Source organism: Phodopus roborovskii, unplaced genomic scaffold, assembly GCF_943737965.1.
Source record: "Phodopus roborovskii unplaced genomic scaffold, PHOROB, whole genome shotgun sequence".
In the NCBI taxonomy this organism is placed as follows: Eukaryota; Metazoa; Chordata; class Mammalia; order Rodentia; family Cricetidae; genus Phodopus; species Phodopus roborovskii.
The window spans coordinates 10,665,419-10,681,963 of NW_026126424.1; the positions used below are offsets into that span (position 1 = coordinate 10,665,419).

The window sequence follows — 16,545 nt, forward strand, 5'->3', positions numbered from 1 at the left end:
GCCATGCCATTCAAATTAAATAATGCCAGAACACCTGCTCTTAGTGTCCAAGGGATGAGGCCTCCAGTTTCTGACCCAACTCCGCCTGCACAGAAGCTAGCCAGAAAATAACCAGCCTGTGGTTCATATGAATGTTCCAAAAAAAAAAGTTTTTATTTATAAAAAATACAATGGGATAAGTTTATGCTGAGAAATGCAGCAATAAATACAGTCGAGGGAAACAGAGCGACTCTACAGTGATACATTGGCACAAATGAGGTCTGCAGGCACGCCTCCGAAACCCATATGTCTGCAGCCATTTTTGTACACACGCTCTTAGAAGCGCCACTCGGACCAGACCTTGTCAGCTTAAAGAAGAGATCGAGTACGCATGTAATCATAAACGCACACTGGTCATGACTTTATTTAGAACTCAGCAAGCAGAACTGCAGAAAAACATCCACGTGTCAGGCTCTAAATGCTGCATCTTAGATTTAGTTGGCAAAGACCACATTTAGCAAATCCAACATCATTTTAGTCTTCCATGTACAAGCAAGATAACACACCAAAGTGTAAAAAAGAAAAAAATAGTTTCCTATTGTTTGAAAATACCAGTTTAAAGTGTAAGGTTGTTTAAAAAAAAAAAAAAGCATAGATCTTCCATACAAGAATCGGCTGCTCTTTCACAGCATTCCTTTTTACTTCATACGAAAGGTATTGGTTATGCTGTAGGATTGAATTATTACAGCACTAGAAGGCAACTATTTAGGGAGAAGGCAGAAAAAAGAAAAAGGAATGTATGTAAGGCATTTTATTTTAAAGGTACAATAAGCATAATAGTGTTTTAGGAAGACGAGAGTTACTCAAGGCTAGCTTGGGTCTCACTGGATAAAAACAATGGACTAAATACTGCACTCCTGTGTGTGACTAATAATCAATGCCCTGGTCGTCGCCATATTGGTATTCTCGGGGGTAGTCATCTGGGTACTCGCCATGGTACTCATCTGGGTATTCTGCCTGATAATCACTATCACTGATTTCCGACCCATTTGTTCCTGTGCCCTGGCTTCCGTTGTGAATGATAGGTTCTGTGGGGGCGGCACAGTACTTGGGGTCATACACTTGCCGCCCAAGCCCGTACACGCTCATTCCTTTCTGGGAAGCAACTTTGTTGGTACCCATCTGTAGAGAAATGGTGGAGTTGTCCACTGGCTGTAATGTCAGCTTCTGGTCGTAGATGTCTCTTCTGGTGCCCGGTGCCAACATACCAGCCTGGTATTAGAACATAACGGTACACAAGGTAAGACAACAGCTAAGATCTACACTTGTTAATACTGTCTAAGTTATGAAAGCCACACGAATAATGCAAGCACTGACACCGTAACTTCCAATTGGTTTGATATGAAACTAACTCTCCAAAATGTTCTTAAACTACCTGTTTTTATGACGGGAGTCACTGAGTCTTGAGCTCAGCCAGGCCATCTTTCACATTTCTGCCCATTGTAAAATCACTATATGGCCTCTGAAAACTTACAGTGAGCTTTTCCATCCTATATGTAATAAGAAGCAATACTATCTACAACCAAGTTAAAAAATTAGAAACAAAAAATACCAAAAAACAAACAAAAAAACAATGCCCAGGGCTGGAAATACGGCTCTGTGGTGGTGGCCGTGGTGGGGACAGGAAGAGGCAGGGAGGAGGGGAGCTCTAGATAGACATGGGGCCGGCCAGGGTGCATACAAGAAGGCTGGAGGACAACTCCGTAGTCAGTTCTTTCCTTCCATTTTCGTGAAAGTTCCAGGGGCAAACTCAGGTCACCAGACAAAGCGCCTTACCCCTGGGCCATCTTGTCCACACCCTCATCCATTAAAAACTCTTGAACTAATGAAGGAATTATCTCTATCAGATTGGCCTGTGTGCATGTATGAGGCATTTTCTTGATTGCTAATGAATACAGGAGGGCCCCCTGGGCAGGGAGGCCTAGCTGCCTAAGAAAGCTGGCCTAGCAAGCCAGTAGGTGACATTCCCTGATGGTCTCTGCTTCAGCTCCTGCCTCCAGGTTCCTGCACTGGCTTCCCTGGAGGATGGACTGTGACATGGACATGTAATCCAAATAAACCCAAGTTACTTTTAGTCAGGATGTTTTATTGCAGCAACAGAAAGAGAGTACTAAGTTACAGAATTACAGCACTAGCATTTCATACAAATTCATTTCTCTGGTAACTTAAGTGTTAAGTTTCAAACCAGGGCAAATGCCTGAGGTGCCATTTTCACCTGGCCTCCAGGTTCTCCCAGAATCCCCCAGTCCCTGTTACAGGGTATGGCTAGCATACCTAGTCCCCAGAATCCAGACATTCTGGTTACCCGCCCTTTGTACCTTTGGCCTCCTGGCTGCTGGTTCCCCTTTCCCCTTTCCTCCCTCCCCACATGGCCTAGGTCTGGTCACATGCATTTTGGACTCTCCCTACGTCTGCCTCTGGTTAAACTCTCCCTTTGATACACAATAAACTTTCTCCTCCGCCTTACCTAGGAGCAGCCACGTCCTTTCCTTTCCTTTCATTCACTTAATATTTCCTAAGAATGCTGACTACACAGACAATCTTATGGACCCATTTAAACTGGCCCCTTGAAAAGCAAAAACCAAAAAGCAGTAAGGAAGAACCACCCACCTTTTACTTGGACTTTGGAGCAGGAACACATATAAACATCACTTTTTTTTCCCTCCTAGTTTAGGCAGAAAGGCCAAGTGTTCTTACTGCCAACCAAAACCATTAGTCACGCTACACTTTTCAGGCTGGAGAAAGGGTCCTTTGATTCTTTTGCTCTCCCAGCAAAACCTACTTTCCTGAAGACTAAAAATACTATAGAAAAACCCCATCTGAGAGTCTAGCTATGCTTAGGGTTATTAGCTCACTCAGCAGGCCTCCGTGTCCCTTGCTTACCTGGCTGGCTCCCTTGTTGGTGCCCATCTGCAGACTAATCGTGGTCTGGTCAAAAGGCTTGTCAGTCTGCATTTTGGGATCATAAAGATGCCTCCTGGTCCCATAGGCCGTCATCCCCGCCTGGCTGGCACACTTGTTGGTTCCCATCTTTTAAGTTAAAAGATAGGCATTAATTCCCAGAAGTCAATAACATAAACACAATAAAATGTTCCCTGTTACCGAGGAAGTAAAGTAGATCTGGTGGACTCAGTTTTAGAGTCCTTGACTGCTATGTATGTACAAAGGTCTGGGTTCAATTCCCAAGCACCCCCCAAAGGGGGGGGGGGGAAACAGGACTAACAAGTTCCTGAGCTAAGATGTCTCTCTGGGCTTTTGAATGAAAACTGTGAAGGCTAACTTTAAAAGAAGAATTCCAAACACTCTAAACACACAGACCCTCATGAAACACTAAGGTTTATATAAACACATAGAAAGAGGTATATTGTTAAATAGGGAGTGACTGTGTTGGGCAGAACTATGGATAAATTGCCCAGCGCTCGTTCCTATACGCTCTGTAGCACAGGTACCAGATTAAAGTGTGCCCAGTTCAGTCAGGGGACCCAACAGCAAGCGTGGATCACACCACAAGCCCTCTGACTCCAGCTCCAGGCGTTTCCAACCTTCCTGTTGTCATCGGCAAAGTCCACCCTCCAGAACCACATAATCAAATCACAAGGAACTTTTAAAAAAGAAGGAAAGAAAGCAATACCAAAACATCTTATAATGTTCCAGTAAGTTTGTAATTTTGTGCTGGGCTAAAATCCACAACTATCTTTGCTGCATGCGCAGTCCGTGTGCTCAGAGTCGTAACAGCAAAGCGGAGGCCGGTTCATGGAAGTCATCAACATTTTCAAAGAGGAAAGATACATTGGATTCCACCTGACACAGACTCAGTCAAGAGGTCAGTTCACCAAGGAGGGCCTTGGCATTCACACCACTTGGCTGTGGTTTTGTGACACTCTCCAGGAAGACTGTGAGCATTACCTTAACCAAGGACTTCCTGGGTACTAACCTGACCCAATCAGCTAGGCTCAGTCACAGTACCACAAACTGCTAGTGTATAATGATTCTGGCATCAAATCTATAAAGTGCATTCCCCGTCTTTTTAAAAGACAGCATGGTTAGAAACTACAACTTTATTTCCTAGAAAAACAATGGTCAAGTTCGGTGACACACACCCGAAGATTCTATTAAAAATACCAACATTTTAACCAGGCATGGTGTCACATTCCCTTTAATCCTAGTACTCAGGAGGCAGAGGCAGGCAGATCTGTGAGTTCAAGGCCAGCCTGGTCTACAGAGTGAGTTCCAGGATGGCCAGGACTGTTAGAGAAACTCTGTGTCAGGGAAAAAATAAAATAAAATAATAAAAATACCACCATCATTTTTTAAGTTCTTGTTTAATTTTTCTTCCTTCTTGTCTTTTTTTTTTTTTTTTAATCTCTTAAGACAGGGTTTCTCTGTGTGGTCCTGGCCATCCTGGAACTTGCTCTATAGACCAAAGTGGACTCAAACTCAAGAGTTGTTTGCCTTTGCCTCCTGAGTGCTGGGATTAAAGGCCTGTGCCATCACTGCCTAGCTAATTTCATTTTCATTTCAAGATCTCATTCTGTAGATCAGGCTGCTCTTGAACTTGTATGTAGCCAAGGAGGACTTCAAACTCAGAGCAATCCTCCTGCTTCAGCCTGCTAAGTGCTGGGATTACAGGTGCAAACCACCACACCCCACCATCAGTTTTAAATAGATCAAAACTATATATAAGCCATGTATATATCCAAGCAATCTACATTATAGAACTTTCATAAACACTTTACTCATGAGAGGCATAACATTTTATGTGGCAATAACTAATGACACTATGTTAATGAATGAAAAAATAGTATCACACCACTTACCTGTAAACCAATTACACTTTGGCCAGCCTTTAATTTGCCTTCATCGAAGCGTCTTGTTTGTTTTTCTGCGTACTTAACTCCAATGTCGATGGTTGTATGGAAGCCTTTTGTTTTCGCCTAGACATAAACACATTCACCAACTGAGTTGGAACACAGATACTCTGCCACCAGCGTTTTGATGAGGAAACAACAAAGAGATGATGTCCACAGACAGGTTTCATGAGTGAGATCACATCATTCCAGAGGAAGAAAACATACTTAGTGCTACTCAATGATAACTCTGTACCCTTTGAAATGTGAGGGTTCTAATTAACCTCTCTGGCACAAGCTGATGTTAGCAGTCTTTGCACAAAGCCAGCAATTACAGAAGACACAAGGCCCCTCCCTACCGGGTTTGTGCATCCCTGAGAGAACAATGATGCAATTCACCACCTAAGTGCAAGAAGTTTTTTAACCAGTGAAAAGCAGGTACGTACCAGGCCTGCTAGAGCCACCAGCGTAGTCTGAACCTGGGTCATGTTGCCATTCTCAAACAGATCATTTGCTTCAAATATGTCATGGGGCTTCATACCATAGGCCTGAATAGCTTTAATAAAGTTGCCGATATTCTCCAGCTATAAACAGAAAGAGTCATCATATAAGGTTTGGAGCTCAACTATAGAGACACACCAAGACTCTTCAGTCTTGATGACTGCTTAACAATACAATACTCCAGACAGAAGAGTCCCTATCAGATACAAAGGAAGTACACAGCTCAGCCTACAGAACAATCTTTTAAAGTATATCTAAGAAAACAAACAAAAACCCCTCAAAAATAAAACCTACCAACCCACCACAATAAATAAAACCACACACCTTTTTTTTGTTGTTGTTCTAAGATAATAAACAAATAAGAGGGGGGAAAAAAAAAAAACTCTAACCGGCCACAAATTGATTAAAGAGCAACAAAGATCTTTAATTTCTGATCCTCCTGCCTAAATCCCCACCCCCCACCCCCAGCCCTGGTGTTGGAATTAGAGGTGAGCATTATCACCCTATTTATGTTGTGCTGCGGATCAAATCCAGGACTTCCCAAATGTTAGACAAGCACTCTACAGACTGGGCCACATTCATGCCCCCACACTCCCTGCCTTTTAAAGCTCAGTTAGGGCAAAATCAACCATGTGTGGTATGGTATGCATATATGCCCTCTGTGGGCATTTAGGTGTATGTGCATACATGCACATGTGCAGGCTAGGGGCCTACATCAGATATTTTCTCCCATCACTCTCCACTTTACTGACTGAGGCAAGGAGGGTCTCTGTTCACCAGGGTGTACCTACCTACTTAACCAGTCTAGCTAGCCAGCTTGCCCTGGCAATTCCGTCTCTGCCTTTGCCTCCTATGCAGCTGGGATTACAGGTTCGCCCTGCTTTTACAGGGATCTCAACTAAGTCCTTGGGTTTAGGTGATGACCACTTTGTTCACTGCTTCCTAGGACCGTCATCCTTACACGTGATTAAGAATTCTGTGCCACAGTTATCCAGGCCTGGAGTGTGGTTCTTGCCAATTGCTCACTGGTAGTAGGTCTCAAATTGTGTATGTTTTTACCTTTCCTTCTCCTAAAGCACACTTGATGTTTGCTATCCTTCTATATAGTTTTATATGAAGTCTAAATCTTCTTTAGACTAAAAGGGGAACTGTAGTGATATCCACCTCCACACCTGTACCACTGACCACACCCGTGGGCATGATCATAGGTACAGATGTAACTGGGGATATAAAGATTTAGGTTTGGGGTCCAGAGCTCTCTTGGGGTCGGCATCCTTGGGACAGGAACAGCAGCAATCATCTGTTTCATGTGTAAGTGCATTCTCCCCAAATAAACTTCACTTAACCTGTACTGAGTCCAGTGAATATTAATTCCTGCCCAATAGTAGAGTTTTGTCAAACATTACACACATACATCAATAGTTCACTGTGTTTTAATTTTAGTTTCAAAGTAAGCTGGTTACCTACTTAAAACTTAATAAATAGCCAATGCCACTTCACTAAAGATATGATGCTGTGATGCCATGTTCTTTTTGTTTGTTTGTTTGGTTGGTTGGTTTTTGTTTTTCGAGACAGGGTTTCTCTGTATTGTTTTTGAGCCTGTCCTGGCACTCACTCTGTAGATCAGGCTGGCCTCGAACTCACAGAGATCCACCTGCCTCTGCCTCCCGAGTGCTAGGACTAAAGGTGTGTGCCACCAAGGCCCGGCTTGTGATGCCATGTTCTATCATAAACCAGGAGTCACTGCATTAACACCTTGCTCTCCCTTTTTTCTTATGCACCAGATGGTATTTGCATAACAATGTTATCAAATCCTTCAAAGCAGACTAACTAAATGCAGAAAATTTCTAAAACTAAACATGAGAAGAGACCAGTTCAATAATCAATCATGCCAACAATTTTAATGGTAAAAACAAATATAGCCATGTGTGCAACTGTTTACACACACACACACAAAATTAATACCAAAAAAATTTGACCTTTTCATAAAAAAAAAAAAAAAAAAAAAAAAAAAAAAAAAACAGTTGAGATGTGCATCTTACTTGTAAATCTAGGCCTAGGAAGGCAGAAATATTCTGAGTTCTGTCCATTGTGAAGTATATAATGAATGAGGCCAGCCTGGGCTACAAAGTAAAACCCTTGTCTCAAACAAGAGAAGGAAAGGGGGGAAGGGGAACAAGAGAGAACAGAGGGAGGGGGAGAAGAGAAAAGAAAGAGCAGAGGGAGGGGAGGGAAGGAGGGAGAATAGGGAGGGAAGGGGGGGGATAGATTGGAGGTTGCTCACTTAGCAATTACCTGAGGCCAGTTTAGTGAGGACTCATTCACTTTCTTCACAGAGCCTGGCTGTAGCTTGTTGATGAGTCTAAAAACAAAAATCACAAGGACACTTTATGGGTCAAAACCAAAACTAGAATGTTAAGCTGATCCCCTGGAGTCAATGAAAGCAGTATTACAAGGTTGACATCCTAGATTCGGAACCAGGATTAAGGCAAAGGCACATGGATAGGAACAGGAGAGTGGGGACAACCCGGGAAGGCCACTTACTCGCAGAGGATGATGCCATCCTTCAAGCCCAGCTGGAAGTTGGTGCCAATGCCCATGCCTGTCACCTCTTCTATCCAGTTGCGTAGATCTTCCTCCGCTTGTTGATCATACTTGGATGCAATCTGAAATACAAGTTCCCTGCCTTTAGAGGGGCTCAGTAACAGGGTGCAGCCCCCTGCTGACTCAGAGTCCTCAGCTTGTGTTCCTTACCCACGAAGCCCAGCTGTGACAGGCAGGAGAGGTCACAGGCGGCTGTTACAGCTTCAGTAACTACCTACACCAAGTGTTGATGAAGACAGTGTCCACTAAGGAGCACGGAGAGAGAAGCTGGGACCAAGAAGAAAATCCAACAAGACAAGACACAATCTGAGCCACGACACAAGGGACACGTTTAGCAGAGTGTTGTAATACGGCATAGCTGGACCTTAACTTTAAAGATTAAGTTGTTAATCACCACATTCCAAAGAAAGACGCAGAGAGATTCCAACACATGGGACTATGTTACACAGTATCTCAACCATCTAGGACATACCATTCCAGGAGTTTGTCCAGATAGTTCTGAGTTCTGCCTTCTATTACATCAAATACAAACTACCCTACACCCACATGTGCGGGCACGCAGGCGCACAAGGACACAAAGACTGGAAGGTATCAATCGGATCCCCTGGGACTGGAGTTATAGAAGGAAGTTAGCCACCAAGTGGGTGCTGTGAATGTAACCCAGGTCCTCTGGGAGAGCAACCAGTACTTAACTGCTGAACGATCACTCCAGCTCCCTAAACTTATTTAAAAATGAAACTTAAATATTAAAAATCACATGTACTGCCCCTTTAACCCCAGCCCCCAGGAGGTAAAGGCAGGAAGATCTCTTAAGTTTCAGGTCTAAAAAGTGAGACCCTGTCTCAGGGAGGGAGGGAGGGAAAGAAGGAGGGAGGGAAGGAGGGAGGATGTTCAAGTTCCCTCCCCCTAAAAGTTCCTTAAAGAGGCTGGTCAATGAAGACCATACAGTGGCAGTGCACACCTTTAATCCCAGCACTCAGGAGGCAGAGGCAGGCGGATCTCTGAGTTCAGATCTACAGAGCAAGTTCCAGGACGGTCAGGGCTACACAGAGAAGCTCTGTCTCAAGAACCAAAAACAAAATCAAAAGAACAAAAGAGAGGGGTCTGCGGCAGTGGTAGCACAGGCGGCTGTAGCTGGCTACACGGGAAGAGAGTTCTCTGTCTTTACACTCAGCACAGGTAAATATGTCAACTAAACACACTTAGGCAGAGCCCAGGGTAGGAGCTCGGGCATCCCTTACAGCACTGTCAGAAATGAAAATGAACAGCAGGGATGTCTGCTGGCCATAAAACGTCACGAGGCTTAAGGACTGAGACATGCAGATCACTGCCTTGCTCAGGAGGAAGGCCTCCGAGCTCAGGCCCAGCTAGCCCTGCAGGAGCGAAGCAGAGCTATGAAGAGCTCCAGGCTGCCTGTGTCCCTGTTCTAGGAGAGTCATGGGTCAGCAGGGTCAGGTGACACCCAGCAATGAAAGTCAGCACATCCACACCTGACCACACCTGACTGCAGTTCCTCTTCAGGTGACAATGATGGCTTTGCATCTTTTTCCCCCCCCGAGGGGGGGGGGGAGGTCACACCCTTCCGTTGCAGGCTCCTTAGAGCTTTCAGATCGCTTTGGAACAGCCTGGGTGGTGCGGCCCATGTTGGCAGGTGCACCCCTCCCCCACCACCATCGAAGTGAACAGATGATTCAGGGATTGCTGTGTCCCCTTCACACTCCATTACCCGTAATTAGATAATGGATAATTTACTTCAACTGTGTGTTTGCTTAACCGAGATTACAAAAGGAAATCCTTCGAGTTTTTATGGGCATGTTAAGCCAGCAACCCCACCCACAGCTCTACAGTGTAGTGTGCCTAGTGTGTAGCAAGGCTCTCTCCCTTGTGCCCTCATTCTTTGCAAAGGTCTACTTTACTAGCTGTCGCCTTGGGTGACACTGGGGGCTAGCTGGGGGAGCGGGCAGGAGGTACGGACAGTCCATTCTGTCTAGGATTCGCCTTGTCAGTGAAGGACAAGCAGAAAGCAGTGACCACTCACTTCCCTTACCCCAGATAAACATCTGTGGACGATTCATCTCCTCCAACATCGCAACCGGGTCCGTTCATGCGTGACACCTATACTGAGTGGAATAAATATGAAATTGCTAGAAGGGTTTAAGCCTTGTTCTAGATAGCTAGAAGAATGGGATACGAACACCAGAGGGTGGGATGGAGGGAAGGAAAAGGGCAAAAACACAAGCCAGGCCTCAGCAGGCACAGCAAATCAGAACCGAGCTTGTCTTAAGTGATGGACACTCAACTGTGCAATGCATTTCAGCAGGTCCTGATGAGTGAGTGACACACTCAACTGCTGCAAAAAGCCTTCTGTCCTCACTCTACCTGTCCTTCTGTCCTCCCCAGGAGCCCATAGTTAATTCATCTACCTCCCAATCCAGTTCCTGTCTCCACTGCAGCCAAGACTGACTTCAATGAGTTCCCTAAGTTCCTTCTAATTGTCTACAAACTTGGTCAAGCAAGAACTGTAGGCACATGGTACAGACATACATGAAGGCAAAACACCCATACACCCAAACACACACACACACACACACACACACACACACACACACACAGAAGAGTAAAGAGGTGCTGCATACTTGTAATTCCAATACAAGAAGACAGAGGCAGGTGGGGTGTAAAGCCAGTATGGCAGACCCAGTGAGACCATATTTGGGGGTGGGGCAAAAAAAAATACTCTATAGTATTTTTCTTCGAAGAACAGTGGTGATGAATTTGTAAAAATGGTCATGAGTGTGTGTGGGAGATGAAAGTGTGGGGGAGTCAGAGGACAGACAGCTTTCAGGAGCTGGCTTTCTCTTTCCACCTTGTCTGAGGCAGGGTCTCTTGTTTCTATGGATAATATACAGTTCAAATGGAGCTGCTCTATAATAGAGGGACAACACCTCTCCTAGATAGACACAAGCTATTTAAAAAGCTCTGTACCAGATATCAGAGAGCTTTTATGAGTGAGTGGCATAGAACCTCTCAAACATTATATGCTACTGCCAGTCTTCTTTGTTATCCCCCAGAATTGAACAGTAAGGCCCTAAAGACACCGCATCCATATACTTGAGTCACAGGACATACAGAAATCAAACCAGTACTAACCTAGACGTCAGTCTCCCTACTGAGAGAGAAAAATAAACAGTAGCCAGGAACCTTGAAAGCTACAACTGTCCTGGCAAGATGTGGCCACCAGTGAAACAGAGAGACAGAGTGATGATAAGAATAACCAAACACTTCCCAATTGGACTTAAGGCTTACTCCACATGACTTGGCATTGTTAACCAGACCAGAAACCCATAGTCATTTGGGTTCTTATAAGTCATAGGTAAGAATCTACTACTTTTATTTTGCTAAATGGACATAGTAATAAACTTCGTCCTAAATTCTTACCTAATGGTTCTTACCCATGGTTCAAGCCTATCAGGGATGCTTCTTTTTGCAATGCTGGCGTTTAATACCGAGACCCACAACCGGTCAACATGCACAGAATAAGGGTCTGTGGACTGCTCAACTCTAAATGGAACGACATCTATATCCCAGGCCCTGCCCATAAGGTTCAGTGGTCACTGATAAAAGAGGCATCGGCAAAGCTGTAGAGGCAGAGGTAGACATCTGCAGCCAAACAGTTGCCTGGCACGACAAGGCTGTAGCACACATTAACTCACAGCTGTGACCACAGCTCAAGAACCGCACAAGATCAAGCCAGCCAAAATTCCAGGATGGAAGGGTTCATAACAGCCCACTCCTAGCTGAGGAGTTGTTGGCAATGAGTTTTCTTCAGGGATGTGATCCTGGATAGGGTACATATGCTCTACCCAGCAGGTGATCCTACAACCATGTCCATAGAGGCAGCACTAGGTGCACTCAGGAGGGGTTTAACTGAGCACATGAAGTTGGGAAGGGAAGTGGGAGACAGAATGGGTGGTGAACTTGATCAAAGCTTATCACATGCATTATGGAATTCTCAAAACTAAAATTAAAAAGTAAATACCCTTTTGCCAATACAACTCACTATGTTCACCTTCAAAGCTTTAATTTCTGAACTTAAGGATAAATCAGCATTCTTCCTTGTAACAGCGCAAAAACCAAACCAAACCAAAAAACCAATAACCCTAATGTTAGGATGAAGATGCAGCCTACAGAAAGGGAGGAAAACACTGTGCTACATCAAGCGTGGTGGCACATGCCTTTAGTCCCGCCCTTGAGAAGCAGAGATACTAGATCTTTTGAGTTCAAGGAAGCCTGGTGAGTTCTAGGCCAGGAACTAACTCCAAGTCAGGACTACCTAGTGAAACATTATCTCAAAAACCAACCACCAACAACAAATCACCAACCACACATAAAGGTGTTTATATCTAGAATATATAAAGAATTTCAAATAATGAAACAACAAACAAGAATCATCCAATCCATAAATAAATAGGCTATGAAACAGACAGTTCTCAAGAGAAATACAAATGCTCAATACTTTTTTATTAAATGGCTCAACAACTTTAGGCCATCAGGGAAATGCAAATTAAAAGTGCTTTGAAATACATCACTCCATTAGAGTAGTAGTCATCAAGAAACCACTGACCAGGTGGCCGGTGATGCATGCCTTTAATCCAGCACTCAGGAGGCAGAGGCAGACGGATCACTGTAAACTTGAGGCCAGCCTAGTCTACTGAACAAGTTCCAGGACAGCTAGAGGCTACACAAAGAAACCCTGTCTAAGTAAGTAAGTAAAAGGAAGGAAGGACAGATGCAAGGAAGGGAGGCTGATGTTACACTGCTCATTAATAGCTCAAGAAAATGTTGTTCTATAATTTGTTGGGAGAAAACTCAGTTTCTGAAGCTGCTTATAAACATCATTCTCCTTCTTCAAATTTTATCTTTCTTGACCTTCCCAAGCTATTTTCTCAGACTTCCTGTCTGGCTGTTAAAGTACTCAAGAAACCATCTTCTCTGCAGAGCTCCTCCTCCCCATCTACTCCATCTCAAATTCAAGTGAAGACCACGGAGCTGAGAACTGTGCCTGGGCATAGCTGAAGTCTCTCCCCTCTGAAGCTTGCCAGCATCTTCCTGCAAACACCATTAAGGATGAAGACCAAGAGAAAAGCCTTCCAAGGTGTTAGATGATTAGGGTTTCTATTGCCGGGAAGAGACACCATGACCACAGCAATACTTATAAAGGAAAACGTTTCATTGGGGCTGGCTCACCGTTCAGAGGTTTAGTCCATTATCATCATGGTAGGAAGCATGGTGGAATGTTGAGGAGACATGGTGCTGGAGAGGTCTAAGAGTTCTACATCTGCATCTATCTGCAAGCAGCAGGAAGAGAGTGCCAAGCTGGGCCTGGCTTGAGCATCCGAGACCTCAGACCCCACTGCCTCCAGCAACACATTTCCTCCAACAACACACCACGCCTACTCCAGCAAGGCCACACTTCTTAACAGCGCCACTCCCTATAGGTCTATGGGAGCCATCTTTCTTTGAACTTCCACAAATGGGTGGGCCATCCTCTACTGCCAGCCAACACTCCCTCCCTCAGGGTGTGCTAACAACGCAACTAAGAGCACCCACAAGGTTGAGCTTCCCAACCTGTGTTTCTCCTCTCTGTGGAGCCTCGGCCATCTGCTTAACCTTGGCTCTCCGGTCTAGGCAGCTTAGAGAATCCACTGGGAGTTGCTCTTCACTCAAGTGCAGGCCAATCCTGCATGGCTAGTCTTCAGCCCTCACTTTAGATTTTTACAGAGCAGCATTTGTTCACAAAAATTAAATTATGGAACTATGTACATTGCACACAGAGGGTCTTTGTAGGCGACAGTGAACAAAATCTTATACAAACTTAAGACCCTCCAAAGCTCAGCCCACTCAACAGTTTCATTCCTTTGAACTAAATCTGGCAGAGATGGGATATGTTAGGGAAGAGGCCATTAGGATAAAGCAATGATGACAGACGACAAGGGAAAGAAATGCCAGATGAACTAGGGTATATAAATCTCTTTTCATCGCTATTCCCAATCTCACCCCCCTCTTCAAAGTGTCATCCTCTGTCAAATAAAACACAGAACAACACAGGAAGGATTCTCTTCAAAACCACAAGCCCCAAGGGCCTGCACTTCCCAATCGTAGGAGACACTACATCAGATAAAAAACTTCCAGTTGCTAAGAGGCAGCCAAGACCTGGCACTGTGTAGAGTTTCAGTTCAAATCTTCAATAGGAAGACAAAGCAACTAGGGAGACAAAAGGTTTCTAAGGCATCTCAGCAATGGACTAGGAACAAAAGCAGTGTTATTCTGTAGTGTTTTTGGTGTAAGCAGCAAACATTCAACAAGAAGCTGCCAGGGCCCCTAGAGGCAGAGGGCTCACCCTCTTATGGAAAAGAACTGCCTGATAGCCACACTTTGCCAGGCACACTGCAGAGTCCCCTGAAGAGTGAACAGTACTTGACTTTTATTTCTTTATCGACAACAGGACTCTGATTCAGAATTCCTATGGACACCAAAATCCCTAGCTACTATAGTCCTTTACATAAAATAGCATAGTATGTGCACATAGCCCATGCATATCCACGTATACTTTAAATCAACTGCAGACTTACAATAGCCAATACAATGTTATACAATACTATGTGTGTGTATATACATATATACATATACATACATACATACATACATACATACAGCAGGCATATAGAATTCAGGGAATAATGACAATGAAAATACATGCTTGGCAAACACACAACTTTTCTCCTAGTACTTTTGATGTGGTTGACTGAATCTGCAGGTGCCTGGCCCATGCATACAACCAATCGATTTTTCTCCCTGAAATAAATCATCACATCACAGAGGCGGTTAAAACAATATTTCAGTTTCTGGTGCTAACAAAGGTCTCCCAATTTTCAGCCAGGCCTAAATTCTCCTGGGGCTGCTTTTGAGCCACTCAGATGATTCAGCATGACCCTAATCGATCTACCTAAAAACTATACTCATGTTAGTGCCTGTGGCGGTTTAAACTTGAATGCCCCACAAAGACTTGTGTTTGAATGCTTAGTCCCCAATTAGGAGACTGAGAAAGATTAGGAAGTGTGGCCTTGTGATGGGAATGGACACTGGGAGTGGGCTTCAAGGTTCCAAAAGCTCAAGCCAGGCCCTGTCTGCCGTCTCTGCCTGCTGCCTGTGGATTGGGATGTAAAGCTCTCAGCTACTGCTCCAGCACCATGCCCATCTGTTTCCTACCACTGATGGTCACGGACTAAACCTCTAAAACTGTAAGCAAGCCCCCCAGTTAACTGCTTTCTTTCAGGAATTGCCTTGGTCATGGTGTCTCTTCACAGTGATAGATCAGTAACTAAAACAGCATCTGTCACGTGTTTTCTGGATTCTTTCAGCTTCTTCTAGTCCTCTCCTCTGTGCTCTGCTCAAATGGCTAGGAAGTACAGTTCAGAGGCAGACCCTGCCCCAAGAGATCTTATTTTAGTAGTACAGAATTCAAAGTCATTCTGTGGCATAAACTTGCTAGGGAAATCTGAAAGGACAATCACGTCTGTAGAAAGTTAGCATCTCAAAAGTAGGCCTTCCTCTCAAAGGTACAGCCAGACCTAGCTCCGCCCCACTGCCCCCCACATAGACCATGTTAGTGTACTACTGTTCAAACAGTATTAAACTTTTGGCTCAGTTCAGTCCATAGCCAGTGGGCCCTGTTGTCTTTGGGTCTGTGGTGAAGCAGACCATTATGGTAGGAAATGTGAGACAGAGGAAAACTACTCAGCTGATGATGTCTGTAAAGGGAGACAAAGGGAGAGGCCGTGATCCAAGACACCTTTAAGGGGAAACTTCCCAATGACATCACTTCCTTTCACTAAGCCTCACCTCCTAATGTTTCCTCCACATTGCACCAGCTGCAGGTAGACAACCAAGCTTTCCACACACAAGACTTGCCAGATTCCAATTCTACCAGCCAGATAAACACGAAGACCCTAAGACTTGCTGATGCGAATACGAGGAAACTGACAAGTAGCTAGAGCTTTAAAAATACCAAGAGAAACAGGACTACCGTGCCATCCAAACAGTACGACAGACAGAAGGAAAGGCAAAGAACAAAGTCAACTAGATAAACAACCTTTTGATTCTCAGATGTGGACCCCACATAGTTAAAAGTAGACTTTGAAAATGCAACCATAAACAGGGTCCGGGGGGGTATGCAAGTATGGAGGCTGGCTTCCCCAAACACAGTTAAACTCAAAAACCTCAGTTAATAAGGGTGGAAACAACTCACTTAGTGAGCAATTGTGAATAAAATTCTGGAGGCATGTCAGTCCGCTTCCTACTTCCACCCTCCAAAACAAGGGTCTCTATTACTGGTAGGAGAGGGGACGGGACTTGGAACGCCTGGTCAGTGTGTGTAAGAACCTGACAGGTGGGAGGAAATCTAACACCCAGTAAGTTTCAAAGTCACATCCATAGCAGCTGCCCCGGTCCTCCTTCCATGAGGTAAAACGGGCACTTCATCTCTGTGTGTCTCGAT

General features: G+C 44.5%; 1 protein-coding gene across 1 annotated transcript in view; it reads right to left on the bottom strand.

Annotated features, from left to right (window-relative positions):
- Nucleotides 1-373: 373 nt before the first annotated feature.
- Nucleotides 374-16,545, bottom strand: part of Cnn3 (calponin 3) — a 30,123-nt gene continuing 13,951 nt past the window's right edge. The window contains exons 2-7 of the mRNA XM_051185588.1: nt 7,932-8,053; nt 7,683-7,749; nt 5,333-5,470; nt 4,857-4,973; nt 2,923-3,069; nt 374-1,251 (exon numbers count right to left, since the gene is read on the bottom strand). Coding sequence (XP_051041545.1) covers nt 907-1,251; nt 2,923-3,069; nt 4,857-4,973; nt 5,333-5,470; nt 7,683-7,749; nt 7,932-8,053 — 936 coding nt within the window. The 3' untranslated portion in view covers nt 374-906. The remainder of the gene's footprint in view (nt 1,252-2,922; nt 3,070-4,856; nt 4,974-5,332; nt 5,471-7,682; nt 7,750-7,931; nt 8,054-16,545) is intronic.